Raw genomic sequence first — 27737 nt, 5'->3', positions numbered from 1 at the left:
ACATATTGGAGAATATCATAATACCAAGGGAGACAGTCTTCCTATTCTTCCTCAATGTTGCAACAATGAGCTGGCATTTCTCTTATACTCATTCCAATAGGCATCATTTGAGACTGATCATCAGCCTTAAACATGGCTGCCAACGTAGCTAGAGCATCAGTTATTTGATTTTCTTCATGAGTAAGATAAGTGAAAGAAATTTCTTCAAACTCCTTGATCAGATTCATCATCAAGTCCTTGTATTCTATCAATTTGGAGTCTCGAGTCATCCATTCCCCTCAAAGTTGATAAATAATCAAATCAGAATCACCAAATACTTCCAAGATTTTAATTTTGCGCTCAATTGCAGCTTGAATACCCAAGATACATGCTTCATATTAAGCCATTTTGTTTGTGCATTCAAATATGAACCTACTAGTAAAAGGATAATGATCTTCTTCTGGTGAAACTAGTATTGCCCCAATTCCATGTCCCACAACATTCGAGACACCATCAAAGTTCATTTTCCAGGCCTCATTATTCGGAGCATCTTCTTCCATCGCAAATATACTCATTACGTATTCATTTGGAAAATCAAATTTTACTGACTCATAGTCTTCTAATGTTCTGCTTGCCAGGAAATCAGCAATAACACCTCCTTTTACTGCTTTCTGATTTATATAGACTATATCAAATTCAGACAACAACATTTGCCATCATGCCATTCTTCCGGTTAAAGCAGTTGATTCCATCAGATATTTTAATGGATCCATTCTTGATATTAACCATGTTATGAGATACAACAAATGTTGTCTCAGTCTCTTAGTAGTCCATACCAAAACACAACACAACTTTTCAATTGAGGAGTATCGACTCTCAAAGTCAGTGAATTTCTTATTGAGATAGTAAATAGCTCGTTCTCTTTTTCCAGTTTTTTCATGCTTTGCCAGTACACATCCCATTGAATTCTAAAAAACAGTCAAGTATAAGATCAATGGTTTGTTTGGGATTGATGGCATTAAAATCGGAGCATTAGTCAAGTAACTCTTAATTTTATCAAAACATTCTTGGCAACTATAATCCTATTCTCCTGGGTTTTGCTTTCTCAATAATCGGAAGACTGGATCATACTTCTTCGTTAACTGAGAGATGAATCTGGCAATATAATTTAACCTCCCCATAAATCCTCGTACTTCTTTTTGCGTTCTAGGGGTTGGTAATTCCAAGATTGCTTTGACTTTATCAGGATCGACCTCTATCCCATTTTCACTGACTACAAATCCCAATAATTTCCCTAAAGTAGCTCCGAAAGTGCACTTGGTTGGATTAAGTTTGAGCTGGTATTTTCTCAATCTTAAAAATAGCTTCCTTAGGACCTTCACATATTCTTCTTCAGTTTGTGATTTGACAATAATATCATCCACGTATACTTCTATTTCTTTATGTATCAAGTCGTGGAACAAAGTAACCATGGCTCTTTGATATGTTGCCCCAGTAATCTTAAGTCCAAAGGGCATCACCTTGTAACAAAAGGTGTCCCACAATGTCATAAATGTTGTATTTTCCCTATCTTCGGGGTTTATTTTGATTTGATTGTACCCTGAAAAACCATCCATGAAGGAGAAAAGAGTATGACCAGTTGTATTGTCAACCAATGTGTTAATATGTGGTAGTGTAAAATTATCTTTGGGATTTGCTCGGTTGAGATCCCGGTAGTCTACACACATCCAAACTTGGCATTTGTTTCACCTTTCGGTATCTACTCTGCATTGATGTCTTCACTCATGTGAGCAGATTTCTTCCACATATATAGATAAATGAAACAAATTCGTTCAACATCTCATACACAGAAGTCCTTGCAGAAGAGGTATCCCCAGGGGAATAGATTTTCAGGAATAATTTTTATTCACATGAAAACAATTTAATTAATGCATGATAGAATTATTTTGAATTAACTCTCCTTTCTGCTTCTTGCTCCCAGCATGTTTCAATTGTTTAGACCCAACTTCAGAAAATTGATGCGAGATGCCTCACGTTGTGTCTTCTGGTATGAAGGTTCATGCTCAAGTGAACAACTCAATGCCTTAGGTTTTATGCAGTGTTGCATCTAAAAAGACGATGGTGTGACTTTATTGACTCAAAGGTATCGGTATGACTCTTTGTATCTTCATGTATTATTCTCGGTAAAGAATCGATGGATTTTTTAGACAGAATAAGAAAGGTTTGATCTTGCCATATGTCATAAATCTATAATTCTTGAAGAATTAAAAGAATCTTAAATTCATTAGATATTCGAAGAACTAAAGATTTAAAAAATAGCTCAATTATTCAACCTTAGAAGGTAACATAAGTTCATTCATTTAAAAGATTAAACAAATATAAAATATAGAATAAAAATGATTTTTAACAAAACAATGTTCTCATTGCAATGTGGTAGATGAAATGCTCTCATCCTTCTTCGATTGCTCATTCTCCTGAATCCATCAGGTTATGGATCTTGCAATTCAATGATTTACAGTTCTCAGCGAAATGTCTGGAGCTTCCTATGTGGTAACTATACATGAGATCAATATCCTAGCCCTCGGGATATGGGGACTATTTTCTCATATCATTCTGGAAGGCTCAGTTCTATAACCAGTTGAACAAACTCCAACTATACTGATTTCAGCTTCTTGCTTCCATGTAGTGTCACGTGGTTAGGACCACTTTATAGAATCCTTCATGAATTAGCTCCATGTTTTTTCTATGAAAATGCTTAAAAATGAAATGCATATGCAAAATGAAAAGATGCAAATGCATATGCAAAAATGTTGATCCCAATGATGAATATTGTAGAATAATTTTCACCAAAAATAAATGCTTTCACATTATAACATAGCCCATTTTTCATACACGCCTTCGCTTAAATATTGAGTCTGAAGTGGATCGTCATTTCATCTTGGGTCTTCGTCCTTGAAAATGATGTCCCTCAAATGCTTTGTATCCTAATTCTATTAATGCCCCGGTGATGCTGAAGTGCATTACTCTTTAATAGTTAATGATAAAATGATCATAGATAAAAATCTATTGCTGGACTACTCCTTGGATCAGTGGATCGTCATTTAAGTCTCGAATGTTGCAAGATCTTCAAGATCACTACTTTGTATTGTATCTTCTTATTTGGAACTAATGCCCCTCAACGCTTTGTGGACTAACTTTATTATTATCTCGGCGATGCTGAAGTCAATGCGTCGCTTCTTGAAGGCTAGTTATGAGATGATCGTAGATAAGAATCTACTGTGGGATTACTTCTTGGATCAAATGATCAACTTTCCAATCTCAAATGTTGCACGATCTTCGAACAAGTCTCATTCTGGTACTCTGGACTTCTCTTAGCCCTCAACGCATGTCTATGTACGCGACTACTTGATTGAAATTTTTTATCTCTTCTTGTGCAAAATTTCCACTTGGGTATCCCCTTGAGAATCAACATTTTCGCATTATGTTATGACGATGCAATACAAAGAATGATGAAAAATGACACAAACAAAAGGAATAAGTTAGTGTATAAAAACAAAATAAAAAAAATTAGTTAGTACAAGTAAGATAATCGATACAGATAAAAATGTTATTCAAAGATGAATATAACACTTACCCCATCATGGTATCTACCCAAACATTCTTTAATTAAATAACATTCCTACCCAGACATGATTTCTACCCACAATGATTATTTTCAAGGAAATGATCATAACCGTATGGTATCTAGTTCACATGCTTTTATTTGGAAAGAAAAATATATTCTATGATTTTAAAGTAAAAGAAAAGGGTTTAGAAACGCTCCTCCTTTGTGTACACTTAATTTGGGTACCTATTGACGGAAAGAGGTTCGGTATAGCTATACCTAGGTGATCGTTCTACGGTTCACTATATGCATGGTTTTGGCTCTATGAGGAAAAAGGTACTTGAATTGTCCTTGATGTCAGTGCCCCCTTGGGTTGCCAAACCCTCGATCCTCACCCACTACAGGTTTCAAGCAGAACGAGTTTAATTCGAGGGGATTCACTACCTTATACCCATACGACGAATAAATCCCTACGAAGGTATAAAGTATGTATCCCGTGGGTTATTTGCTAAAACTCATATGAAGAATAAATTCTTACGAGAGTAAAGCATTCACCCCGACTAATTTGGATGAAAGCTGGGGTCTAGAGCTCATGTTATGCAAATGCACGTGATGTGTGTAAGGAGGAACATTCAACCCTTTGACTCAAAAGGAAAACGAAACCACTCGATAAAAACTTGGACAGATCTGAAAGCAAAAAATTCAAATGTTAGTATGACAATAAAAATAATGAAGCAATTAAAAACTTTAATAAAAGGATCATAAGTTAACTAAAGACTCGAACTCATAATTTCCACCACAACAACAATGAGTAACCGACTTACAGCCTAACTCTCTAAAAAAAATTCCCCATCAGAGTCGCCAAGCTATCATAACCATTTTTAAGGTGGGACAATTATTTATTTTTTAAAAATGGTTACAACTTTTAATTTTGGAAAATGGGTGATTTTGAATTAAATTGGATAGAGTCGCCATCAACCTTTGGGTTAGGTAGGTCAAATACCTAAAAACGTCTTTTAAAAACAATTTTAAGAAAATTTATTTTTAAGACAAAAACAGGTCTACGTTTACAAAGATTCAATTAAAATGGGTTCGGGAGTCGATTACACGTGGGGAAGGATTAGCACCCTACAACGCCCAAAATTGGTACTGTTTCGCTTACACATTTGTCGTAAATGGAGGAAATCATGAATCGAATACAAAGTTAAACTATGATCCAATTATTGAATATTAATTAATTTTTTTAAAATTAATTATTTAAAGAAAATCCTTATAATCGATAAGAAATCTAGCAACAATATGTACTTAAAGGATTAAAATAGTATAAACAAAAATTTAAAGGTTTAAAATAACAAAAATCACAACTTAAAAGACTAAAATAGTAAAAAATGAACCTTAAGATACTAAAATGGTAAAAACAGAAATTTAATGGACAAAATAGTAAAAACTAGAATTTAAAAGACTAAAAAAATTTAAGGGACAAAAATAACAATTATAAAAAACATAATCAAAATCACTAAAATTAAATATTACAAATATTAAAAATGAAATTAGTCAATAAATTTTGTATAGGACTAAAACAAAATGACAAGAAACATAGAGGACTAATCAATAATTTATTCTAAATGTCAAACATTGATTAAATTGAAATATTTACAAACATCAGGACAAGAGTCAAATATAAAAAAATATAATATAACATATAAAAGAGTGACTTAAACATAAAATTTGAAAAATAAGAGCTCAAAATAAAATATTATAAGAGTTTTGTTTATGGTTAAAACAAAGTATTAAAAACTAGGAGGGACCTTAAATATAATTAACCCCTCAAGTTGAAACACGCATGCCCCCAGCCCTTTAAATGGTGTAGTTTTGAAGATGATATAACATCATCTTTTAAGGGTTTCATTTGAAACTCTACCAATTTTTCCCTCAGCCGTTTTCCTTTCTTTTCCTCTCCCCTTCTTTCTTCTTCTTTGGCTGAACCTTGCCTAGGCCGATACTCCGACTAGCCACCGTGGAACAGTGGCCAAAACTTTAAACCGACGAAGCACCCAAGCTTCCTCTTTTCCTCTAATCCTCAAAACAAGCAACTAAACAAACACAACTATCCTTAGTTCCCAATGGATAGCTTCGACCGAAACTTAAGCCCTTCCTAGCACCGTCGTAAATCGGTGGTTTTTGCTATCTCGACCACCACTAGCGGTGGCCAAACAACTCAAAACTAACCTTAACTCAAAAAGGTTTTGACTTTCCCCTTTCCTAATTCCAAATAACCCTAAAACATTCGATATTCCACACAACTTAAATTTCCGGCGATCGTAGTTTCTAAAGGTGGAGACTTTTCGATTTTAGCGGGTATCCCTAACTACAAAGGTAAAAATAAATATAATATTTTTCTTATTTTTTTTTATCATTTTTCAAAAATGAAGGTAAAGAGCACTTGTATGTAAAATACCTCGAAATTTTTTTCTTGAATCTGGAACTTTTCTTTGCTCTGTATATTGATATTTTCGAATGGTTACATCCCCCTTTTCCTTTCGGATCCTTGCATGCATCATTTATAATGATTTTTTGAATGGGTTTTCCATTGATTCAAATAATGGTAGGGCATGATATCGAATTTCTTGAGATTTTATTTGATTTAAAAAAACAAGTTTAGTGGATGGCTGATTTAGTTGATTCTTGGTTGTTGTTTGATGTATGTAGTGACGCAGCGCCTTCGGTGGTTCGACAGCTCGGTGGTTAATCGATGATGGTTGGTCCAGTGGCTCGGTTGGAGCATTCGGCGACGACTGGATAACTTTAGGGTAAACCCCTAATATCTACTAGTTGAGAACCGTTGGATCTTCATCAGATCCAACGGCTACAAGGGCGATAATGACTTGATGTTGTAGTTTTAGGGTTTCAAAACCCTAGTTGAAGATGAGTCAGTTCGTGGGCCTCGGGTTGGATTCAAATCATTTCTTGGGCTTCTGGACTTGAACTTTATTTGGACTTGGGGTTATTTGTCTTGTAATGGTCTTGCAAATATTATAATATAATTAGAATAATAATAATAATAATAATAATAATTAATAATATTTTTTTGACTCGGACAAAAACAGATGTATACAGTTAGTTTATTTAAAATTATTTTTAAGTTTGTTTATATTTGATTTGGATTAGTCCTTTAAAACTTTTTATATTGATATTCATTTCTTTAATATTCATGAAAATGTTTGATTGGTGACAAAAATATTTTTAAAAGTCAAGGACAATGAACATTCAAACTACAAATAGACATATTTCTTATTAGATGTAAAATAATAAACCATAATATGAGTAATTATATTATAAATAAATAAAACTATTTGAAGTAACTTTTTATATGAAAAACATTAACTTTAATAAGCATAATCAAGTTACCTGGTTAAGGAGATGGTTGGTGTCTCTAGAGATTTTAGTTTGAGCACTAGAGATTGTAAAGGTGATCATTTTTATTATCAAATTGTCGAGAATCTTTAAAACTGATATTGTAATCATCCTAGATTAATCAAAAACATTTTATCCTCTAAGTTCTTTATGGCACTTTTTATTTTTTCTCTTTTAAGTTCCAAACTTGATCAAAATCTTAGATTTTAGATCTACTACGCATCCAACTCATATTTTGTTGGTTGAGAATTATCAACTATCGGCTATGTATGAAAGTTATAATCATAATAAAAATAAGAGAGAAATATAGAACACAAAATGAGAAAAGAATAAGTTTTCTTTTGCTTGTATTCTATTGAAAGTTAAATTTGGAACATAATTATATTAACAAAATTATTAACCCACATCTTATCTTGTTTTAATTGTGACTTTGTTTGTCAAGCATTTGGCTTTTGGTTGTCAACTTGTTTTTATCTTTTGACTTTACTGGCAAAAGGAGAGAGTAAATGATGAGCTTTTACATGCCGAGAGAAAAAGGAGGGCAAAGCATGATCCCTAACTCTCTTTTACTGATAATGTTTGAAGAAAACGATGTTAATGGGGAAACAATCATTGCTTTTGCCAATGCGTAATGATGCATGCATGTGGGCTTTCAACATTCAAAAGCCAAGGTGAAAAACCTTAAATTTATTTCAAAGATGGGATAATCTCAAGCTAACATGAGATCAAAGATCGAAAAATGTCCTATGTATAACATATTCCATAAAAGAAACACCTTGTATTAATCTCAAATTCAGTACAACCTTGAAATAGCATGTGAATGGTTTACCTTGCTTTTTCCCGACCCGCATCTCCGGCTCATCGGTGTAAAGTCAAAACTTAACCGTCCATTCGGCTCGACACTGTTCTTTCTTGCACCACTGAAATCTCTCGAACTCCGCCAACTTACGCAGCTATTGCTTCTTAAAAGCTTTGGATTAAAACCTCCTCTCAACTCGGACCAAGATTCGGAATACGTATATGATCTCTCGACACCATTAGTTCTACTATACTCATCTTCTTCATCCTCGTGATCTTTGTAAACACTCCTATGAATAAAGCCGAAAATGTTCCAAGCTTTACTCCATTTCCTGGATTTCTTAGACGACCCTTTGCGTTCCCCATTGTCAATCATAGATGCATTGTCTGTAAAGCTCATCCCTAGACTATCAGAGTTGGAATTCGAGTTCCAGTCCCTGCAATCCAGAAGAGCAGGCGAAACCTTTACAGTGGAAATGGATTTCACATCGTCCATCTCAGCTACTACAGCTGGTGCAGTTTGCCTTATAGAACGGGACCTATCGAGACTCTTTCTTCTCCTGGAATCAGAATAATAATCCCTTGTTTGAGCCGACCCTCCAGGGAGAGATTCACCATTAATGGAATCCATTACTAAAGGATCCTCAACAGGGATTTGAGTATCAGACCTTATAACGCTATGAACTGGAGCATCTTCCATAAGAGAAACCATTGCTTGGATCCTTGGGAATGTTTTCCAATCAAATACCCATCCCAGGAAACTCTTGGTTCATCGACTGAATACCTTGGATCGTCAAATGAAAGCCTCGGATCTATATCACAAGATCTTCTCCCTAAAGAGTTTCCCATTGGCAATCTAACCGACCCACCTCCATTTTTCATCTTTCTGAGCTTCTGTTTTTGCCTCCATTGTTGCAATTTCTTGCTGTAAACTGAAGCGGCCGACCAGATGCTTCCGGTACTCTTCCTCTTTGTTTGCGAATCGTGATTTATATGATCCTTCATGGGCTTCACCTTGATTTCTTCAACTTTCTCTTCGATTAAACTCTCTGTATCGACACCCACCTCAGGTCGTCGTTCTTCTACCAACTCTATATCGTTTTCGTGATTGGTTTCCCTCTCGGTTTGCTCTTCTTCGTTGGTTTCTAAAACAGGTCCTTGAACAACACTTGAAGATGAACCGAAATTTCCAGCTGCGTCTTTTTTATGTGGATTTCTCTCGTAATCTTGAGAAAAGAGTGACCAAGATTTCCTCTGAGGCTCAAAACCTCCGGGAAGGCCGTCATTTTTTGATGCCGAAAAGGACTTTGTTCTCCGGAGTTCGGAGGAACCGCTTCCTCCAGAAGGTTTGAAAATGGATTTAAGCGCAGCGGTGGCTGTGGAAGTAGCGGCAACAAGGGGAGGTTTCCGAGAAGAAGGGTCGAGAAGAGTGAGACGTTCGTAAAGGCATGAGGGACAGAAGACGGTGAAACGCTCTTGAGGATGGCGGGCGCAGGGAGTGGAAGCAGGAGGAGGCAGCGGCAGTGGTAGTGGTGGATCCAAGTTGGGATTCATAAGCAGTGGTGTGAAATGAACAACTCCTCCATATTCTTAGCTTCAATTCAAAGGGAAGCATTTTCTTTCTAGGATCCAAGTAGACGTGAGCATCATGAAAGAGAAACATAATGATAGATTGATATCTGGAAAAGGAGAGAAAATCTCGGCTTACAATTAAGACTGCCCCACCATACACCCATCACTACTCATTTCCAATTAGCAATGCACCATTGCACTTCTCCTTCATCTTTCATTTTTCTTGCATTCTTTTTTACCCAATTTTCTTACGCTCTTATTTTTATCATTAAGGTTTAACTTTTTCAAATTTAATTATTAAAATTTTAAATTACTCTTATTTTGAACAAGCAACTCTCAAATCATAAAAGGTATAATAACATAATTTGTTTATTAATATTTATATCACATAAGATTAAGAGAAAAAAATAATTAATCAGGTGGTCTCATTTATTAAAAAAATATTTATCTTCTTGAGTTCTTGGGGTTCAAGTAGTTACATATGTAGGTTTGTGAACGTTGTCAACGACTAAAAAAGATTCTAAATAAATACTATTTTGTAATCATTCTAAACTATTAAAAAAATTCTTTACTCTCACCCCAATCTTACAACCACTCACCCCTAGGGCTGTTCATGGACGATTAACCATATCGTTTAACCTAAACGGTCGATTAGGTTCGTAACTTAACCGTTAAGAAATAGTTAATCGCTAACGATTAATTGTTATTAACGATTCGGTTACAGGTTAACCTACGGCTTACCTATTACGATTGTTTGTCAAAAATTTTCATAATTCACTACAAAAAGTGTAACACTTAACACATATTTACACCGGTGTAAGTGAATAAAATAAAAAAACATAACACTTAATGCATACTTACACTGGTGTGAGTGAATAAAATAAAAAGTGTAGCACTTAACACATACTTACACTGGCATAAGTATGTACATCCCCCAATATATTGATACATAACAATAAACACATAATTATATTGATGTAAGTTTGTTTTTGTATTTACAAAGAAATGAAAAAAATAAATTAATAAAAAATATTAATTTTTTGTGTACAAATTTTATGAATATATATAATTAAAATTAATAGAAAATTATATTAATTTATTTGTGTAAAATATAATAAATTAGAAATATAGTTATAAATATAGTTTGTTAACGATTAACCGTTTATCAAAATTTGTAACAATAATCTTAACAGTTAACCATCATTTTTAGTAGGTCGGTTAATTAAAATCGTTTAATATTAGTAATTCGATTAATTAACTTTTTAAATGCAACGATTATATCATTAACGATAATCTTAAGCGGTTACGAGTTTTTTTTCCAACACCCCTACTCATCCCTTCACAAAATCAAAATCCAACATACATCGTTAAACTGAGCCTGATCTACCCTCACTTACTCTTAACCAATCTAAATAACCCTTAAATTGAAATCTCCCCTATCCATCTTTGCTAATATCATCAAACCCTAAACCAATCTAAACAACACTCTTACCAATTATCTACCCATCTCTTCCATCTACTTCTGTTACCCTTACTCTACCTCTTTTACCAGTCTCGTTAAACCCTAAACAAGCTTAAACCATATTTTTACCCATTAGTGACAAATTTAAAATTTAAAATTTTAAAAATGGAGTAAAAATATATTGATATTTTTCAACATTACCCATTAGTGACAAATTTAAAATTTTAAAAATGGAGTAAAAATATATTGATTTTTTCAACAAAATAGGTATGATATTTTTTCAACAAATAGGTATGTTTTTTTACCCATTAGTGACAAATTTAAAATTTTAAAAATGGAGTAAAATATATTGATTTTTTCACAAAATAGGTAGGATATTTTTTCAACAAAATAGGTATTTTTTTTTTATTTTTAATATATTAAATTATTTAATAATGGGTATATAATTGCATCACCTCTTGTTGCCCATTACTAGACCTATTTCCATCATCTACCTTCGTTAACGCTTAATTGAAACCATTCATTATTACTCTTATTAGTTTCGTTGGATCTTGAACTAACCTAAAATATAATCATTCCTCATTATTATATCTATGAAATTAAATTAAATCAACAACAAAATCACATTAGAGAGCATGCAAAAAATTTAAAAAAGAAGAAAACTAAAAAATTGATATAGGAAGACCATCATTTTTGTCGAAACGGTCCCTACCGGCTTTTTAGGGCTTATAGGGAATTGGTCCGACTTAAATTTTGGGAACATGTGGATTTAAAATAGACAAATTTGGAGTCGTCATCAACTTTTGGGTTAGGTAAGTCGAATGCCCAAAATATCGTTTAAATAATTTTAAGAAAAATAATTTTAAAAGATAAAAATTTGATCTACGATTGACCAGAGATTCACTTTGAAAAGGGTTTGAGAGTCGGTTACGTGTGGGAAATGATTAGCACCCCCACAACGCCCAAAATTGGTACTTATGATTATAAATCATGTTAATTATTAAAATTGGCAAATTCAAATAATATTAAACTATGATAAAAATAAAATGAAATATTATTTCATACGAATAATTTTTAAAATACCTTCCTAGAAAGTAAGGAGATATTTTTATAAATTAATCGAATAAATACATTAAAAAACATTATAATTACAAAATTTGATAAATATGTAAATATATTAAAAAGTAAACTTAGTGATTAAATTATAAAACTACAAAAGTTCAAGGTTACCTATGTAAATAAATCATATTTTATGTACTAAAATGGTAAATAAACTAATAATAATATTTAAAATTAAAAATAGAAAAATCATGGCTTAAATTGCAAAATAATAAAACTTATAGCTCTAATTCGAATTATCACAAAAGCTAGGTACTGACAGTGTAATTTACCCATAATAAATTATTTAGGACTAAAAATAAAAATTATTAAAATAACAGGGACTAAATAAGATATTAACCTTAAATATATATAAACATAATTAGTGACTAAAAAGAAATAAAATAAAATTCGAATACCAAATTGAAATACACAGAAACATGATTTCAGTGACTTAATGTTAAGGAATACAAAGTACAAGGACCACAGACGTGATTTTCCCATTCCCAAAATTACGCAGAGGCCCCTCCCCAAAACGACGTCATTCGGGAAGGGGTATAATACACCAAAAATTAGCCTTTTACGCAGAAGCTCTCACTTCTCTCTAGCTTTCCCTCAAAGGAGGGAGAACAACCACCACACGCCGGAGGCGACAAGCACAGCCGACCATCGTTCACGGTGATCAAAATTCAAAAAAAAAAAACCAAATCGAAGCTCTCACCTTCCTAATCCCGATTTTGAGCCCCTTTTATCCTAAAAGCCTCCCAATCGGCCTAGATCTATATTTTTTTACCTTCAAAATCCGACGGTTTGATGACGCGTGGAGGCTCCGACGAAAGTAAGATCACCTCCTCTTTTCTTTTCTTTTTTTCGTTGTTTTGGTTATTGTGTTGGTTGGTTGTCCTTGTTTCATTCTCTATTGTTTCTTTCATTTTACTCTCTGTCTCCTCTTATTTTTTTTGTTCATTTGGTCCTTTCTCTTTCCTTTTCTTGCAGGTGAGTCGAGACTTTTTATAGGCCTCGGAATGCATCATCTTGGATCGGTTGCAATGATGAAATCCAGTGAGTCACCGGAGCTATGGTGGTAACTCACCCTAGGGTTTGTGAGGTTTATGGTTGATTTATTGGAGCATTAAATACACCTATATCTTCTTTGATCTTAGCTGGTGTCAGTGGTTGCATTGCAGCATCAGAGTGAAACACTTGGAGACGGCGACGGTGAGCTCACCATCAACCTGAGGCGACGGCCGGAATAGCCCTAGGGTTGTAATGAAACCTTAGGGTTTCTGCTAAACGAATATGGGCACTCCATTTCCCTTTTTATTGAACTGTGATGATTGCTGGCGGCTGGAGCTGAGAGTGGGAACCCTAGCTACTGGGTTATGGATTTCTCGGCCTGGATCGATTTTGGGCCTGAACCGATTCTGGATCTGCTGGACTTCTCGGGTCTGGGCCTCCGATTTATCTTCTCAGGTCTTGACCTCCATTTTATCTTTGGGTTTGGGACTTAGGGTTCTTGTAAATGGGCTTTGGATTTGTTGTTTTGTAACTGGACCTCAAGTCTGGGTGTATTAAGCTTGTAATAATAATAATATTATTATATAATAATTGTCGCGACCGTCTTTTGTGTGGGCCCAGAATTGAGCTTCGACTTGAAATAATGGGTTAGAGTCTCCACCGATCATTTTAAAAATATTTAGGTGGATCGGACACCATCTTAGATGATATGCGTTTTACCAGAAATGTGCGGGTTCGGGAGTCGGTTACAGTCAAGAAAGGATTAACACCCTTGTACTGCCCTTTCAGTATCAATTTATTTTTCGATTGTCTTTAATTGCGAAAATTAAAATTTAAAAATTCAATTCGAATTAATTACCATTGATCGATTGAAATTATCCCTAAAAAGTCAAAAGTGTTAGATTGTAAAAATGAAAATAAACATGAAAAAATAATAATAAAAATATTAAAATAATAATAGTAATAAAATAAATAAAAATAAATAAAATTGAGTAAAAATAAAATAAATAAAAAATGAAATAAAATAAAAAATAAAAAAATATGGTTAAATTTTGAAAATTAAAAATGTTTGGAAGATAAATATTAACAAAAAAACGAAAGGAAAAATAAATAAATAAATAAATAAAAGGACCAAATTGAATTAAATTGAACTTTATGGACTGAAATTAATGCTAAAAATGGACTGCAAGAAAAAAAAACAAAATTAGAAAGTTAATTCGCAAAATATAAAAGTATAAATAGGGATTAAATTGAATAAATTGAAAATTCAGAGGCAAAATTGGGACAAGTGACCAAAATAAATTACACTTCAAAAGTTAAGGACGGCGGAAAGAATTTAACTATCCCCTAATTACACATAAGCCCCTCAGTTATAAATAGCCCAAAAACTAAAAAAAATCATTTTTACCTAAATCTTAAAAAAATCTCATTCTTCTCCCAAAACACTCTCAAGGTTCCCCATCTCCGACCATCATCTCCGATGGAACCCCACGGACGAGTGCCGTACGAAAATCGCTCCGGCCACCATGGGCGGTGGCTGGATACCTATAAACCACGCCCTTCGAAAGCCCTCAATCCCATGAATACAACACCACAACCCAAATCCCCAAAACTCCCTTAAATCAGCATAGATCTAACAAAAGCCCCTTCGATTTTTACCTTTTCCGGCGACCTTTCATTTTTCCGGCAACTTCTTCAATTGAAAATGCTATTCTCTTTTTATTTTTGTTATTGCTTTATTTGTTTCTTTTGTGCTTGTTGTGGTTGGATGTAGTCGTTGTGGCCGGTCGTTGTGTTGCTTTTCTGTTTTCGTGTGGGATCATTGTTGTTTGGTTTGAGTTTTGGCTGTGTTGTTATTGTGTTTCATTCCCAGTTGTGTTGTTTTTCCTGACTGTTGATTATGTGTTTTGATCTCTCCGTTGATGTCCCCTTGTGCCTCCGTTTGGTGGTATTTATATAGCCCCCCAACGCGGTTGTTTCCGATGACAACGGGGTTGTTCCCGTTTATTTCGGGCTGTGAACCGCTCGTGGTTGACCGGCTAAAACGGGATGGGTCAGTCCCAATTTAGCCGAGATTATTCGCATGATCGATGAGTGGTCAAAAATCTCGCTGGCTGTTAGCTTCGATCTACATGAAAGTATGGCGCCCTACTTAAGTCTTAAAACCCTAATCCAAGATTAGGTTGGATCAGGCCCAAACCCGGTTGGGCTCTTCGTTGGAATTCATTTGGGATCTGGACCGAAAAAACAAAAAGGAATTAAAAAAAGAAAAAAAAAACATATATAATAAAAATAAATAAAATGAATAAAAAAGAAATAATAATAATATTATATATAAACATATATTCAAAAACTACATAATATATATTTTCAAAAATATTTTGAAATTATATTATATTTAAAAAACTTTTACAAAAAATCATATATATGTAATTCTCAAAATATTTTCAAAAAAATATATATATATATATATATATATATATATATATGTTTTTCAAAATGTTTTAAAAACTATAATATATATGTTTTCAAAATGTTTTAAAAAATATAATATATATATTTCAAAATGTTTTAGAAACATATATTTATTATATATTTTCAAAATGTTTTTAAAAACTATATATTATATAATTTTCAAAAAAAAAATTAAAAATCATATATTATATAAGTTTTCAAAAATGATTTCAAACTATATAATATATACATTTTCAAAAAAATCGTTTTAAAAACTATATTATATATATATATATATATATATATAATTCGGACGGAAATGAGTGTCTATAGCTGTCCCTCTTTTTTCTTTTTCGTGGAACGAAAAATATGGCAAAGATAAAAGGACGCCAATTTTCATTCGGTATGAAGGGGACCCCAAGTCTAATATCCTCATTTGAAATTGACTCTGATATCACAATTAAGAACAACTCCATGTCAAATTGAGTTACGGATGACTACTCCGTAGTGAAGTCAAGTCTGTCTTGAAACGATATGGAATTGAAGCCGTAGTTTGGAGTTTGAATCGGAATATGGCTTCTCGTTGCCAAATTATAGTCAACTTCGGTCTTCTTCTCGGTTTAAAGACCCCGGTTTAAAAATTTGACTGGAAAATAGTTCCTTGATTCCATCATGTGGTTGATAGGCCCTCGAGCTGAACAAAATCGAACTCAAAAGTTTTCATTGATAGATAGCTTTTCTCGACCTAAGCTATACTGCTGGAAGATGGTTTCTTATTGCTAAAGCACAACTAACCCAGGTCTTCTTCTTAACTTAAAGACCTCGGTTCAAACTTTAATCGAAAAATAGATGATACGTCATCGAGCTGAATGGAATCAAACTTGAAAGTTTTCGTTGACATATAACCCTTCTCGCATTGAGTTATGATGCACTAAGCTGAGAGATTTCCCCATATCTTCTTCTTGACTTGAAGACCTAGGCTTCAACCAGAAAGTAGCTTCTCGATGCTACCCTGTGGTTGATGTGTCATCGAGCTGAATGAAATCGAACTCGACAATTTTTGTTGATAGATAGCCCTTCTCGCCTTGAGCTATGTCTTTGAGCTGAATGTAATCGAACTCGAAGGTCTTTGCTGACAGATAGCCCTCCTCGCCTTGAGCTATGCTATAAATTTGAATGCCTTTGAGCTGAATGTAATCGAACTCGAAGGTCTTTATTGACAAATATCCCTTCTCGCCTTGAGCTATGCTGCAAATAGGCTGGGAGATAACCCCCTATTATTGCAGATGACTAATTTGCAGTGAAACTAAGTCAATCTACTTGGGCACGATATCCTTCGTCGTGAAGTTGAAATCGTTGATGGCTCATTCTCTGTGAAGTTGAGCTCTGAATTGGATATCCTTCGTTGTGAAGTTGAAATCCAATCTTGTAAGTTACATTGCTTCCAGTCCAATATCATTCACTGTGAAGTTGAAATTGAATCTGAATAAACCTTGAGAGTTGTTTGTCGATAGACAACTTTTCTCGGCTTAAGCTGTGCTGTAAATTTCCTTTAAATACAGAATTGTCCCCCTTCACGGGTCTTAAGCCGATAATAGTTCTTCAAATGACTCCCCTTCACGGGAAAGCCAAGTGGTAAATTCTGTCAGTTGAATATCATCCATCGTGAAGTTGAAATCTGGCTTGAAAACGTTAACTGGAAACTAGTCACTCGTCGTTGAGTTAAGCTGAACTGGGTCCGTTTCGAATTGGCTCTCAAACCCGTATGAAGCTGATTCTAAAATCTGTCGATATTTCAATATGTCAAATTGGTTGAGGTGTAGCTCCTCGCTTCTGAGTTAAGCAACCACCATCAATTCCTGAAGGTGCGTTTGAATTGAGTGTCTTTCGTCTTAAAGTTGAAACTTGACTCTTGAAGCTGCAAAAAATTATGTATGCTAAAAAATGATAAATGTGATACTCTTAAGTATGTCTAAGATGCATGCAACATGAATTAGTTCTGTTTTATCTTCTGGATGGAGTCTCGTTCTTTGTCTGTCAATCTGGACTTTGGAATCGATCATGTCCTATTTTCTTCTCGGGTTACTGACAATGTCACAAGGGAGTGTTACAAGTTCTATCTGATCACTTGGATTAATTGCTTCCAAGAATGTGAAATGCTCAAAATTTGGCATTGTTTGTTCTTTCTTCAAATAAAGGCAAGATGAGCCTCAACAACTTCCAGGACTTTTCACATTTGAGACTTTCCTGTTTGAAAATGTTTTTCCTCTTTTCTCTTATTTTAGGAGGGAAGAAAAAGATATGAAAATATAATAATTTTGAAAACATTGCCCCTTAATTCAGGCTCGCAATCGAATCAAATCATAAATATGAGTTCACAGAAAATCAAAAGAATCAATAGTTCTTCAATGCTTTCAGAGTTATAACTCTTTGACAAATGTCCAAGTTGATGAGTTAGTTTCAGGTTGACTTCCTGTTTTCTAAAATTTTGGCCACCAAAATATCATTTTTAACATCACAACATGCCCTTCTTTCTCGACTTGGAATTTTAATCGGATGTGGAAAGGATGACGCAACTAGCACAATCAATTACCAGACCTTCTATTTTTGGTTCTCTGAAATCTTCCATTTGTTCAAGCTTCGTAGGCTTCTATAATAAAGACAGTGAAAAAATATCGATCTAAAAATGAAATTCCTGAGTGCTCGTGTGAAATTAACTATAACAGGTGTTACTTAACTCCATTAGTCCATCTTTACCGAGACTCCTTATTTAGATAAATTTGATTTAATTTGCCATCGTCTGTTAGCTGAATCCAAAGTTGGGATGTTTAACCAATTACTTTATAGGGACAACTTAATATTATAATCACTTTTATCAGGTTAACTGAAGGGTTCATCTCATCACAAAGTCTTCAGTCTGACAATTTCAGTGGAGCTAACATCGAATCCCCAAGTGTCTAAGAAATGTCATGATTTGAATGCAATCTATTCATAAAGCCAGGGCTTTCGAGTTTCCTCTATAACCAATTGCCTTAGTGGAATAGCTCAGCTTTACGGATTCAATTTCTTAAGATTGCCAAGAAGAACTTGTTATAGTCTATGTATTGTTGAAAGTAAAAAAATTAATCTTTTAGAGTTCAATTTCTAAGCAACTAACCTAAACTAGATTTACCTACTCAACTATTTTTTCTGTGAAGATCATTATCTTCATTGAACGTCTTAAACAAAAGTATAATAATGTCATACGCAAAAGATACCCCATGTTGTCTGCTCATATGTACACCTAAATACCAAGCCTCTTGTTCATTCTCTTACAAGAGGAAAAGGCTATATCGGTTCTTGTAAGAGAAGGGTATGATGTTCGAGCGTATCTTCTAGGGTAAACTCAAAGTCCTTTGTTTTATCAGTTTTTAATTCATGTCACTTTGTCCAAGATCTGTAACTCTGAATCATTTACAGAGTTTTTTAATTCAGTTGATATTCAAAGAATTTCAAGTCTACAAAATTGATTCATTGCTCATAATCTTTAAAGTAGTATACATTCATTTAAATATTCATATAAAGAAAAAGTTCAAAAAACAAGTTACACAAAAATATGAGAAAGTTTAAAAACAAATTCAAAGAAGATGCTGCAAATGATGACATGAAATGATCTTCTTCCTCATTTGGATGCCCCGAGTTGTTAAAGTCGATCTAATTCTTGTTACGCATTTTCTGTACGATTCTCTTGGATGCATAACAATTCTCAATAGTGTGCCCTAGGACACAACCATTATATTCGTAATGAGGATTCTCATTGTACCACTTGGGGTATATAGGCTTCATGGGTTCCACCGGATATGATGACACTACGTGGGTGTCAAAAAGTTGTTGGTAAAACTCTTTGTAGGTCATAGGAATAGGGTCAAAATATTTCCTTCCCTTTTTAGGTTCTCTGGAATCTTGACTAGAAGTACCTGACGGTACAACTATATTTGATTTTGGGCCAGAGATTGTAACACCTTTATTAGTGTTGTGGGTATTGATGTTGTTAATCTCTCCATCCCTCTTTTTAATAGGAGGTTTCTTACTTACCTCCCTTTCCTCAATCTTGCATTGCTTTATGGTTGTTTCTGCCATCTCATGGCCATAACTAAGTCTGAAAAATTACCGAATATGATTGTAACTAGGTGCTCGAAGTAAGGAGCCTTCAGTGTTTGCATGAAGAGCTTTCTAGTTTCATTCTCATCCAATGGTGGATAAACTTGCACAGTTAAATCCCTTCATTTTTGTGTGTATTGTCTGAAACTTTCGTTATGTTTCTTTTCCATGCTTTGTAGCATAACTTGATCTGGCCTCATGTCAGACATGTTTGTATTATTTCAGAAATGACTTGGCTAAATCCTTCCAAGTCTTGATATGGGATCACCTTAGCTGATTGTACCACCGAATGGCTGAGCCCGACAGACTCTCCTAGAAGCAATGAATCAGGAGTTGGTCGTTTCCTATATATCCTGTCATCTTTCGGCAAAACATGGTGATGTGGGCTGATGGGTAACTATTCCCATCAAACTTCTCAAATTTTGGGGTTAGATACAGAAGTTTGTACCTTTACAGTAGACGAGGCCTTTGCTTTTGCAGCGGATAAGTCCCCTTGAAGTTTCGGTAAGATTCTAGGTGAGACAACCACCAGTGAGGTAGGTGGTATAGTTATCCCTTCCGATTAAACTGCCCCAGGCGCACTTGTCTGATGTAAGCCAACTAACTTAGCAACAATCTGATCGACCAGGGACTATTGGATCTTTGTGATTGTATCCAGAGTACTCCGATTGTTCTGGTTTATGTTCTCTTCTAACTCCCTCTGTAACTTTAACATGTTCTCCTCGAGTTGAGCAATTTTTTCTTCCATATTCTTCTTTTTTGAGCGGGTGTTATGTGGATGGGGTGTGTCCAATGCTTGAGGTGGTATATCCAACATTTGTTCCCTTTTTTGACGAGACATTCTTCTGTTAGTTAATGCGAATGTAAAGAAATGAAAATAACAAAATACAAAATATGTCTAAATGCATGATGTATGAAATGTTCGAGGTATTGATCCAAAAATGTGTCTGTTATTATAAATAATCCTTATAGGGGACAAAAGTGTTATTTCTTAAGAGACAAAAAATATATTAAAGGTATGTTCTTTTAGACCCCGAACAGCTTCTAACAGGTTGATTCGTCTTCTGCATTTTTCTGTCACCGGTTGAATACCCTGTCGAACTGTCCCAACCTCTCTGAGCTGCTTTTTGTACTCACCCCAAGAAGTCTCGAATGGCTGCATCTTTGGTTTTCACCCTTTGTTGAGTTTGCTCCCTAACGAAAACACCATTGGAGCCTTCCATCGATAGGAACTATCCGAAGTTTATCTGCTTGTTCCTTGAATTCATCAACAATAGCCTCCCATTTCAGCTATCGCTTTACCATCTTGTTCTTGTTGTCTTTGAAGGGACTCCCAAGGTCAGTAACCTTTTTCTCTTCTTGCCCCTGCAACCTTTGCCAGCTCAAAAAGTTGACTTTTGGTGTGCTCGGTGTAAATCCTGGTTCATTCTTAGTCCTTTACAATACAACAGAGTGACATATTCTTCGATTGCGGGTACTACATCTTCTTGGTTGAATTATCTTGCAGATTGTCTCCCTGACCATAGCCAGACCTCTGCGTTTTTCACCTCTCGTATTACAACCACTTTGTCCATTAATGCAAATTATTTAGGTTTAACGAACATGTTTTAGTGGATCAACCCCTCTTTTGAATGATGCAAATAAAATGAAAGAGAAAAAAAATGAAAAGAGTTAGCGAGGTAAGGATAATAATCAAAAAAATAATGAAAATAAAAGTTCTACCCCACATGATGTCTTCCCCACATGCTTATTATTCCTACCCGGACATGATCTCTATCCCGCATGTTAATTTTGAACAAGTCCTAACCGCATAAATTTCTAGTTCACATGCTTTGAACATAAAATAAAGCAGGAAATATTCTCAAAATAGCCTAGGGTTTGCAATGAGGTTATGGGGTGGGCTCTAATTCCCTGTAGTCTCCCAGTTTTGGTTCTAAAGAAGGTACCTGAGTTCTCCTTGCTGGTACCCCCTTGGGCTTGCCAGACCCATAGTCCTAAGCCCATTACAAGCTTATGTGGACTAAGTTAAACTCGAGAGGATGCATTCCCTTATGCCCATACAAAGAATAAATTCACACGAAGACATAAGGTATATGAATCCCGAAGGTTACTTGCTAGGCCCATACGGAGAATAAATTCCCACGAAGGCGTCACTTTCACCCCCACCAGAGCTCGGGTATAGAGCCTGAGATGAAAAACTTTTTTCAAAAATCTGAAATAATTAAAAAACGTCAGTACAACTATTTATTTGGAAAATAATCAAAGATAAATAATTGGAATCGAATAAATAAATTTAAATTTACTATTTTCGCTTAAAAAGACAACCGAAAATTAATTCTAGCCTAACTCACTTACATGTCCCCAATAGAGTCGCCAAGCTGTCGAGGTCGTCTTTCGGGTGGGCTCGAAATTGGTCTTCGACTTGAAATAATGGGTTACAGTCGCCACCGATCATTTTAAAAATATTTAGGTGGATCAGACACCATCTTACCTGATATGCGTTTTACCAGAAATATATCGGGTTCGAGAGTCAGTTACAGTCAAGGAAGGATTAGCACCCTTTCAATGCCCTTTCGGTACCAATTAATTTGTCGGTTGTCTTTAATTACGAAAATTAAAATTTAAAAATTTAATTCTAATTAATTATCTTTGATCGATTGAAAGTATCCCTAAAAAGTCGAAAGTGTTAGATTGTAAAAATGAAAATAAACATGAAAAAAAGAATAATAAAAAAATTAAAATAATAATAGTAATAAAAAATAAAAAAATAAAAAAAATAAAATTGAGTAAAAATAAAGTAAATAAAAAATAAAAAAACAATGAAATAAAATAAAAATAATAAAAAATAGGGTTAAATTTTGAAATTTAAAAATGTTTGGAATATAAATATTAACAAAAAAACTGAAAGGAAAAGTAAATAAATAAATAAATAAATAAAAGGACCAAATTGAATTAAATTGGACTTTATGGATTGAAATTAATGCTAAAAACAAACTGTAAGAAAAAAAAACAAAATTAGAGGGTTAGTTCGTAAAATATAAAAAGTATAAATAGGGATTAAATTGAATAAATTGAAAATTCAGAGGCAAAATTGGTATAGGTGACCAAAATGAATTACACTTCAAAAGTTGGGGGACGACAGAAAGAATTTAACTATCCCCTAATTACACACAAGCCCCTCGGCTATAAATAGCCCAAAAACTAAAAAAAAATCACTTTTACGCAAATCTTAAAAAAACTCTCATTCTTCTCCCAACATACTCTCAGGGTTCCCCATCTTCGGTCATCCTCTCTGATGGAACCCCACGGACGATCGCCGTCCGAAAATTGCTCTGTCACCGTCCACAGTGGCCGGATACTACCCTTCGAAAGCCCTCAACCCCATGAATACAACACCACAACCCAAATCCCCAAAACCCCTTTAAATCGACGTAGATCTAACAAAACCCCTTCGTTTTTACCTTTTCCGGCGACCTTTCGTTTTTTCGGTGACTTCATCAGTTGAACGATGCTCTCATTTTTTATATTTGTTGTTGCTTTGTTTGTTTCATTTGTGCTTGTTGTGATTCGATGTTGTCGTTGTGGTCGGTCGTTGTGTTGCTTTTCTGTTCTCGTGGGATCGTTGTTGCTTAGTTTGTGTTTTGGCTGTATTGTTATTGTGTTTCATTCCCGGTTGTGTTGTTTTTCCCGACTGTTGGTTCTGTGTTTCGATCTCGCCGTTGATGTCCCCTTGTGGCTCCGTTTGGTGGTATTTATATAGCCCTCCAATGGGGCTGTTTACAATGGCAACGGGGTCGTTCCCGTTTTATTTCGGGTTGTGAACCGCTAGTGGTTGACCGGATAAAACGGGATGGGCCAATTTCGATTTAGCTGGGATTATTCGCATGACCGATGAGTGGCCGGAAATATCGCAGGCTGTTAGCTTCGATCTGCGTGTGACTTTCACGCGCCATACATGTGGCGCCCTGCTTAAGTCTTGAAACCCTAATCTAGGATTGGGCTGGGTCAGGCCTAAACCCGGTTGGGCTCTTCGTTGGACTTCATTTGGGACTTGTTCCGAAAAAACAAAAAAGGAATTAAAAAAAATAAAATAAAAAAATATTAAAAATAAAAATAAATAAAATGAATAAAAATAATATTATATATATATATATAAATTTTTTTAAAAACTACATAATATATATAATTTCAAAAATATTTTGAAACTATATATTATATATTTAAAAAACAATTTCAAAAAAAATCATATATTATATAATTTTCAAAATGTTTTCAAAACCTATATAATATATATATTTTCAAAATATTTTCAAAACTATATAATATATATATGTTTTCAAAATATTTTAAAAACTATATAATATATATATATATATATATATATATATATATATATATATATATATATATATATATATATATGCTTTCAATGGTTTAAAAACTATATATTATATATGTTTTCAAAATGTTTTAAAAACTATATAATATATATATTTTCAAAATGTTTTAGAAACCATATATTATATATTTTCAAAATGTTTTTAAAAAATATATATTATATAATTTTTAAAATGTTTTTTTAAAAATCATATATTATATAAGTTTTCAAAATGTTTTTAAAAACCATATATTATATAAATTTTCAAAATGATTTCAAACTATATAATATATACATTTTAAAAAATCGTTTTCAAAACTATATAATATATATATATATATATATATAAATAAATTCGAACGAAAATTAGTGTCTACAATAATAATAATAATAATAATAATAATAATAAGAACTCGAACGAAAATGACTCTCACCAATTTTGTTTTAAGTTATTGAATGAACCCAAATTTAAGCACTGTCTTTGTATTTATTATATTTGGTATTTATGAAATTTATTTATTTTTAAATATTTTTAGTAAGTCTGAAATTATCAAATGCTGGGTAATATTTATGGTACATCTTAGATGTAGCGGATAACGAACATTCGATAATTCCACGTGGTGAATGATGACCCCGTTTGTAAATCACCCACAAAAATCCAACGCCAGGCTCCAAACGCGGGCGGCAGTTGAGAAAACAACCTCAAGGACCCGAACTCTCTCAACACACCTTCTCTTTATTCGTTTTTTTTTCTTCTCAGAAGCTTAAATCTTCAATCCGTTTTTAGGGTTTTTTTCTTCAATCTTCGATTTTATTATTCGTTTGATTAGTTCCCCGCATTTGGTAACATTTTGCTTTGGAACTTGTAATTTTTTCTTCTTCATCTGTCGGTTTCTTTTGTTAAATCAAGTTTTTTTTCTTTCACGAATCTGATTTCTCTTTTCTACGAACTGTACAAATTTATGGAGTTTTTAAGATTTTACACTGTTTCTTTCCGCCTTTTGTTTGATTGGTTTACCTTTTGATCCAACTCATTTTTAGTTTCTGGTTTGGAATGTTGGTTAACTGTAGGGATGACAGTGCGGAATGAGATATTTGTTGATACATGACTTTTGTGTGTGCCTAGGATTCGGATTAATATTTCAATCTAAATATTCTAATTGCTATTTGGATTAATATTTCAATCTAAATATTCTAATTGCTATTTGCAATGGATTAGTAGCAAAGGCGGATATTGACATTCAGATATGCATTATCCGAATTCTCTTTACTTAAGATTGGAATATTAAAATTCATTATCCTCTTTGCCTTTTTAAGGTATTCTTGGACTCATTTGATGATTTGAATATCCTGGAGTTGATTTAATTAATTTTGATTGGACAGTCATATGCAGATTTATTGCGGATAATTTAAGGATTTGAATTTTAAAACATATTTGTGGAATTGGATTTTACAGAACTTACAGATATCTGAGTTGGAAATTTGAAAGTACTAATTACTTATGGTTGAATTGTTTAAATATCAGATTTCACACCAATCTATGGTATTGTTAGATACGACTTTAAGTTCCTAGACTTTTGTTTCTGGTACTGATGCTGTTGCTTTTGTTTCTTGGTACTGATACTGTTGCTTTTGTTTCAGACCGTAAAAGATGGCTGATGGTGAGGATATTCAGCCCCTTGTCTGTGATAATGGAACAGGAATGGTTAAGGTACTTGGCTTGATACCTTATCATTAATTTTAATGCTGTTCGAATTATAAATTTGTAAATTTAGCTTGACATTGTTTTGAGAATGGTATTATTAATTTAAATGTTGTCCAATGACAAGTTTTGAGAATTGTTTCTCAGGCTGGATTCGCTGGGGATGATGCTCCCAGGGCAGTGTTTCCTAGCATCGTCGGTCGTCCGCGCCATACCGGAGTGATGGTCGGTATGGGGCAGAAAGATGCCTATGTTGGCGACGAGGCTCAATCTAAGCGTGGTATTTTAACTCTCAAGTACCCAATTGAGCATGGCATTGTCAATAATTGGGATGACATGGAGAAAATTTGGCATCATACGTTTTACAATGAACTTCGTGTTGCTCCAGAGGAGCATCCGATTCTCCTCACTGAAGCCCCTCTTAACCCAAAGGCTAACCGTGAGAAGATGACCCAAATCATGTTTGAAACCTTCAATGCTCCTGCTATGTATGTTGCTATTCAGGCTGTTCTTTCTCTGTATGCTAGTGGTCGAACAACTGGTAAGCCATTTGTTTCCTCTAAACTATCATCTGTTTCAATTTGTCTCGCAATGTTTTGTGTCATTACCCATTAACTTGTTTTGGTATCTCATTGAAGGAAGATCACATGCCTTCGCCAACTAACAATAATTTCATTGTTGAAAGGTCTCTCAGTAGGAAGGCTTATTATTGTACCTTGTTAGACAGCTAAAATTCGGAGAAATGAACTTCCAAGAATAGAATATGATCTATAAGAAGATTTTGTGTTTAGCATAGGCTAAAATGTATTTTGCTTTCTTGCATCATATTACAAAGTTATCTGAAAGATCATATGCTTGACTTGCTGCACTTAATATGCTTGATTTGCTGTACTTAATATGGTAATGCAAAGTTATCTGATGCGAGATATTTGTTGTGTGTGTTTGGCGCAGGTATTGTTCTTGATTCTGGGGATGGTGTTAGCCACACTGTCCCTATTTACGAGGGATATGCTCTTCCACATGCAATCTTGCGTCTCGATCTTGCCGGTCGTGACCTCACTGATGCCCTGATGAAGATTTTAACCGAGCGTGGTTACTCGTTCACCACTACAGCTGAACGGGAAATTGTGAGGGACGTGAAGGAAAAGTTGGCTTACATTGCCCTCGACTTTGAACAAGAACTAGAAACTGCCAAGACCAGTTCTTCTGTCGAGAAAAGCTATGAGTTGCCTGATGGTCAGGTGATAACCATCGGTTCCGAGCGATTCCGATGCCCAGAAGTCCTTTTCCAGCCATCCATGATTGGTATGGAAGCTGCTGGTATCCATGAAACAACTTACAACTCCATAATGAAGTGTGATGTGGATATCAGAAAGGATTTATATGGAAACATCGTGCTCAGCGGTGGCACCACCATGTTCCCTGGTATTGCGGATAGAATGAGCAAAGAGATTACAGCACTGGCTCCTAGCAGCATGAAGATTAAGGTGGTTGCACCACCTGAGAGGAAGTACAGTGTGTGGATCGGTGGTTCCATATTAGCATCCCTCAGCACTTTCCAACAGGTAAGTTTATATTCTTGGCAGAATTTTACGAGCAATTTTCAAACACGGGACTGAACTATTGGTGTAATTGCAGATGTGGATTGCTAAAGCTGAATATGATGAATCTGGCCCTTCAATTGTGCATAGGAAGTGTTTCTGAGCACAAGGGAGGAAAGAAACTGCTCTGTCTGAGCAAGTAAATGTTTTTTTTGCGATTTCATATTTTTGTCATCATCCTTTTTTTCTTCTTCCTGGTTCCCTTGTCTCGTCGTTTGGACAATGATCTTGAAAGAATTGATGACTGGTGGAAACTTTTAATATTTTATTTCACTTATCTTTCTTGTTTCTTTTGTAGTGAGAGATGATTGCCTAATATTATCTATTTTCCATCTCTACTGTATTCCCGAGCCACCACCAATTTTATGAGTGAATAATCAAATGCTCTGATTCATTACTCACATTGTAATATGCTTACAACTGTGAAGGAACAAAACACCTGGAAAATCATAGATACTAAAACGTAACAAGATGATTGGAATTAAATAAATTGGACTACACTTGTGGAATGTTTTTTA

At 34.3% G+C, this 27737-nt stretch overlaps 1 protein-coding gene and 1 pseudogene across 1 annotated transcript; one reads left to right on the top strand and one right to left on the bottom strand.

Moving 5' to 3' along the window:
- The first annotated feature begins 1410 nt into the window (after positions 1-1410).
- Positions 1411-27329, top strand: LOC120215462 (actin-like). The gene is made up of 6 exons (XM_039213146.1): positions 1411-1423; positions 19585-19592; positions 25558-25627; positions 25766-26159; positions 26570-27183; positions 27257-27329. The coding sequence occupies exons 3-6, from the start codon at positions 25568-25570 to the stop codon at positions 27320-27322; spliced, it is 1134 nt and encodes a 377-aa protein (XP_039069077.1). The 5' UTR covers positions 1411-1423; positions 19585-19592; positions 25558-25567; the 3' UTR covers positions 27323-27329.
- Positions 7747-9504, bottom strand: LOC120215461 (annotated as a pseudogene).
- Positions 27330-27737: the final 408 nt, after the last annotated feature.

Source organism: Hibiscus syriacus, unplaced genomic scaffold (genome assembly GCF_006381635.1).
Source record: "Hibiscus syriacus cultivar Baekdansim isolate YM2019G1 unplaced genomic scaffold, ASM638163v2 tig00110120_pilon, whole genome shotgun sequence".
Classification (NCBI taxonomy): Eukaryota; Viridiplantae; Streptophyta; class Magnoliopsida; order Malvales; family Malvaceae; genus Hibiscus; species Hibiscus syriacus.
Note: the sequence above shows the minus strand (reverse complement) of the source record. Positions and strands in the feature narration are given on the sequence as shown.

Coding starts and splice junctions, on each gene's coding strand:
- LOC120215462 (XM_039213146.1), top strand. CDS start 25,568: ATGGCTGATGGTGAGGATATTCAGCCCCTTGTCTGTGATAATGGAACA. Junction 25,628..25,765: donor ATGGAACAGGAATGGTTAAG/GTACTTGGCTTG, acceptor ATTGTTTCTCAG/GCTGGATTCGCTGGGGATGA. Junction 26,160..26,569: donor TGCTAGTGGTCGAACAACTG/GTAAGCCATTTG, acceptor TGTTTGGCGCAG/GTATTGTTCTTGATTCTGGG.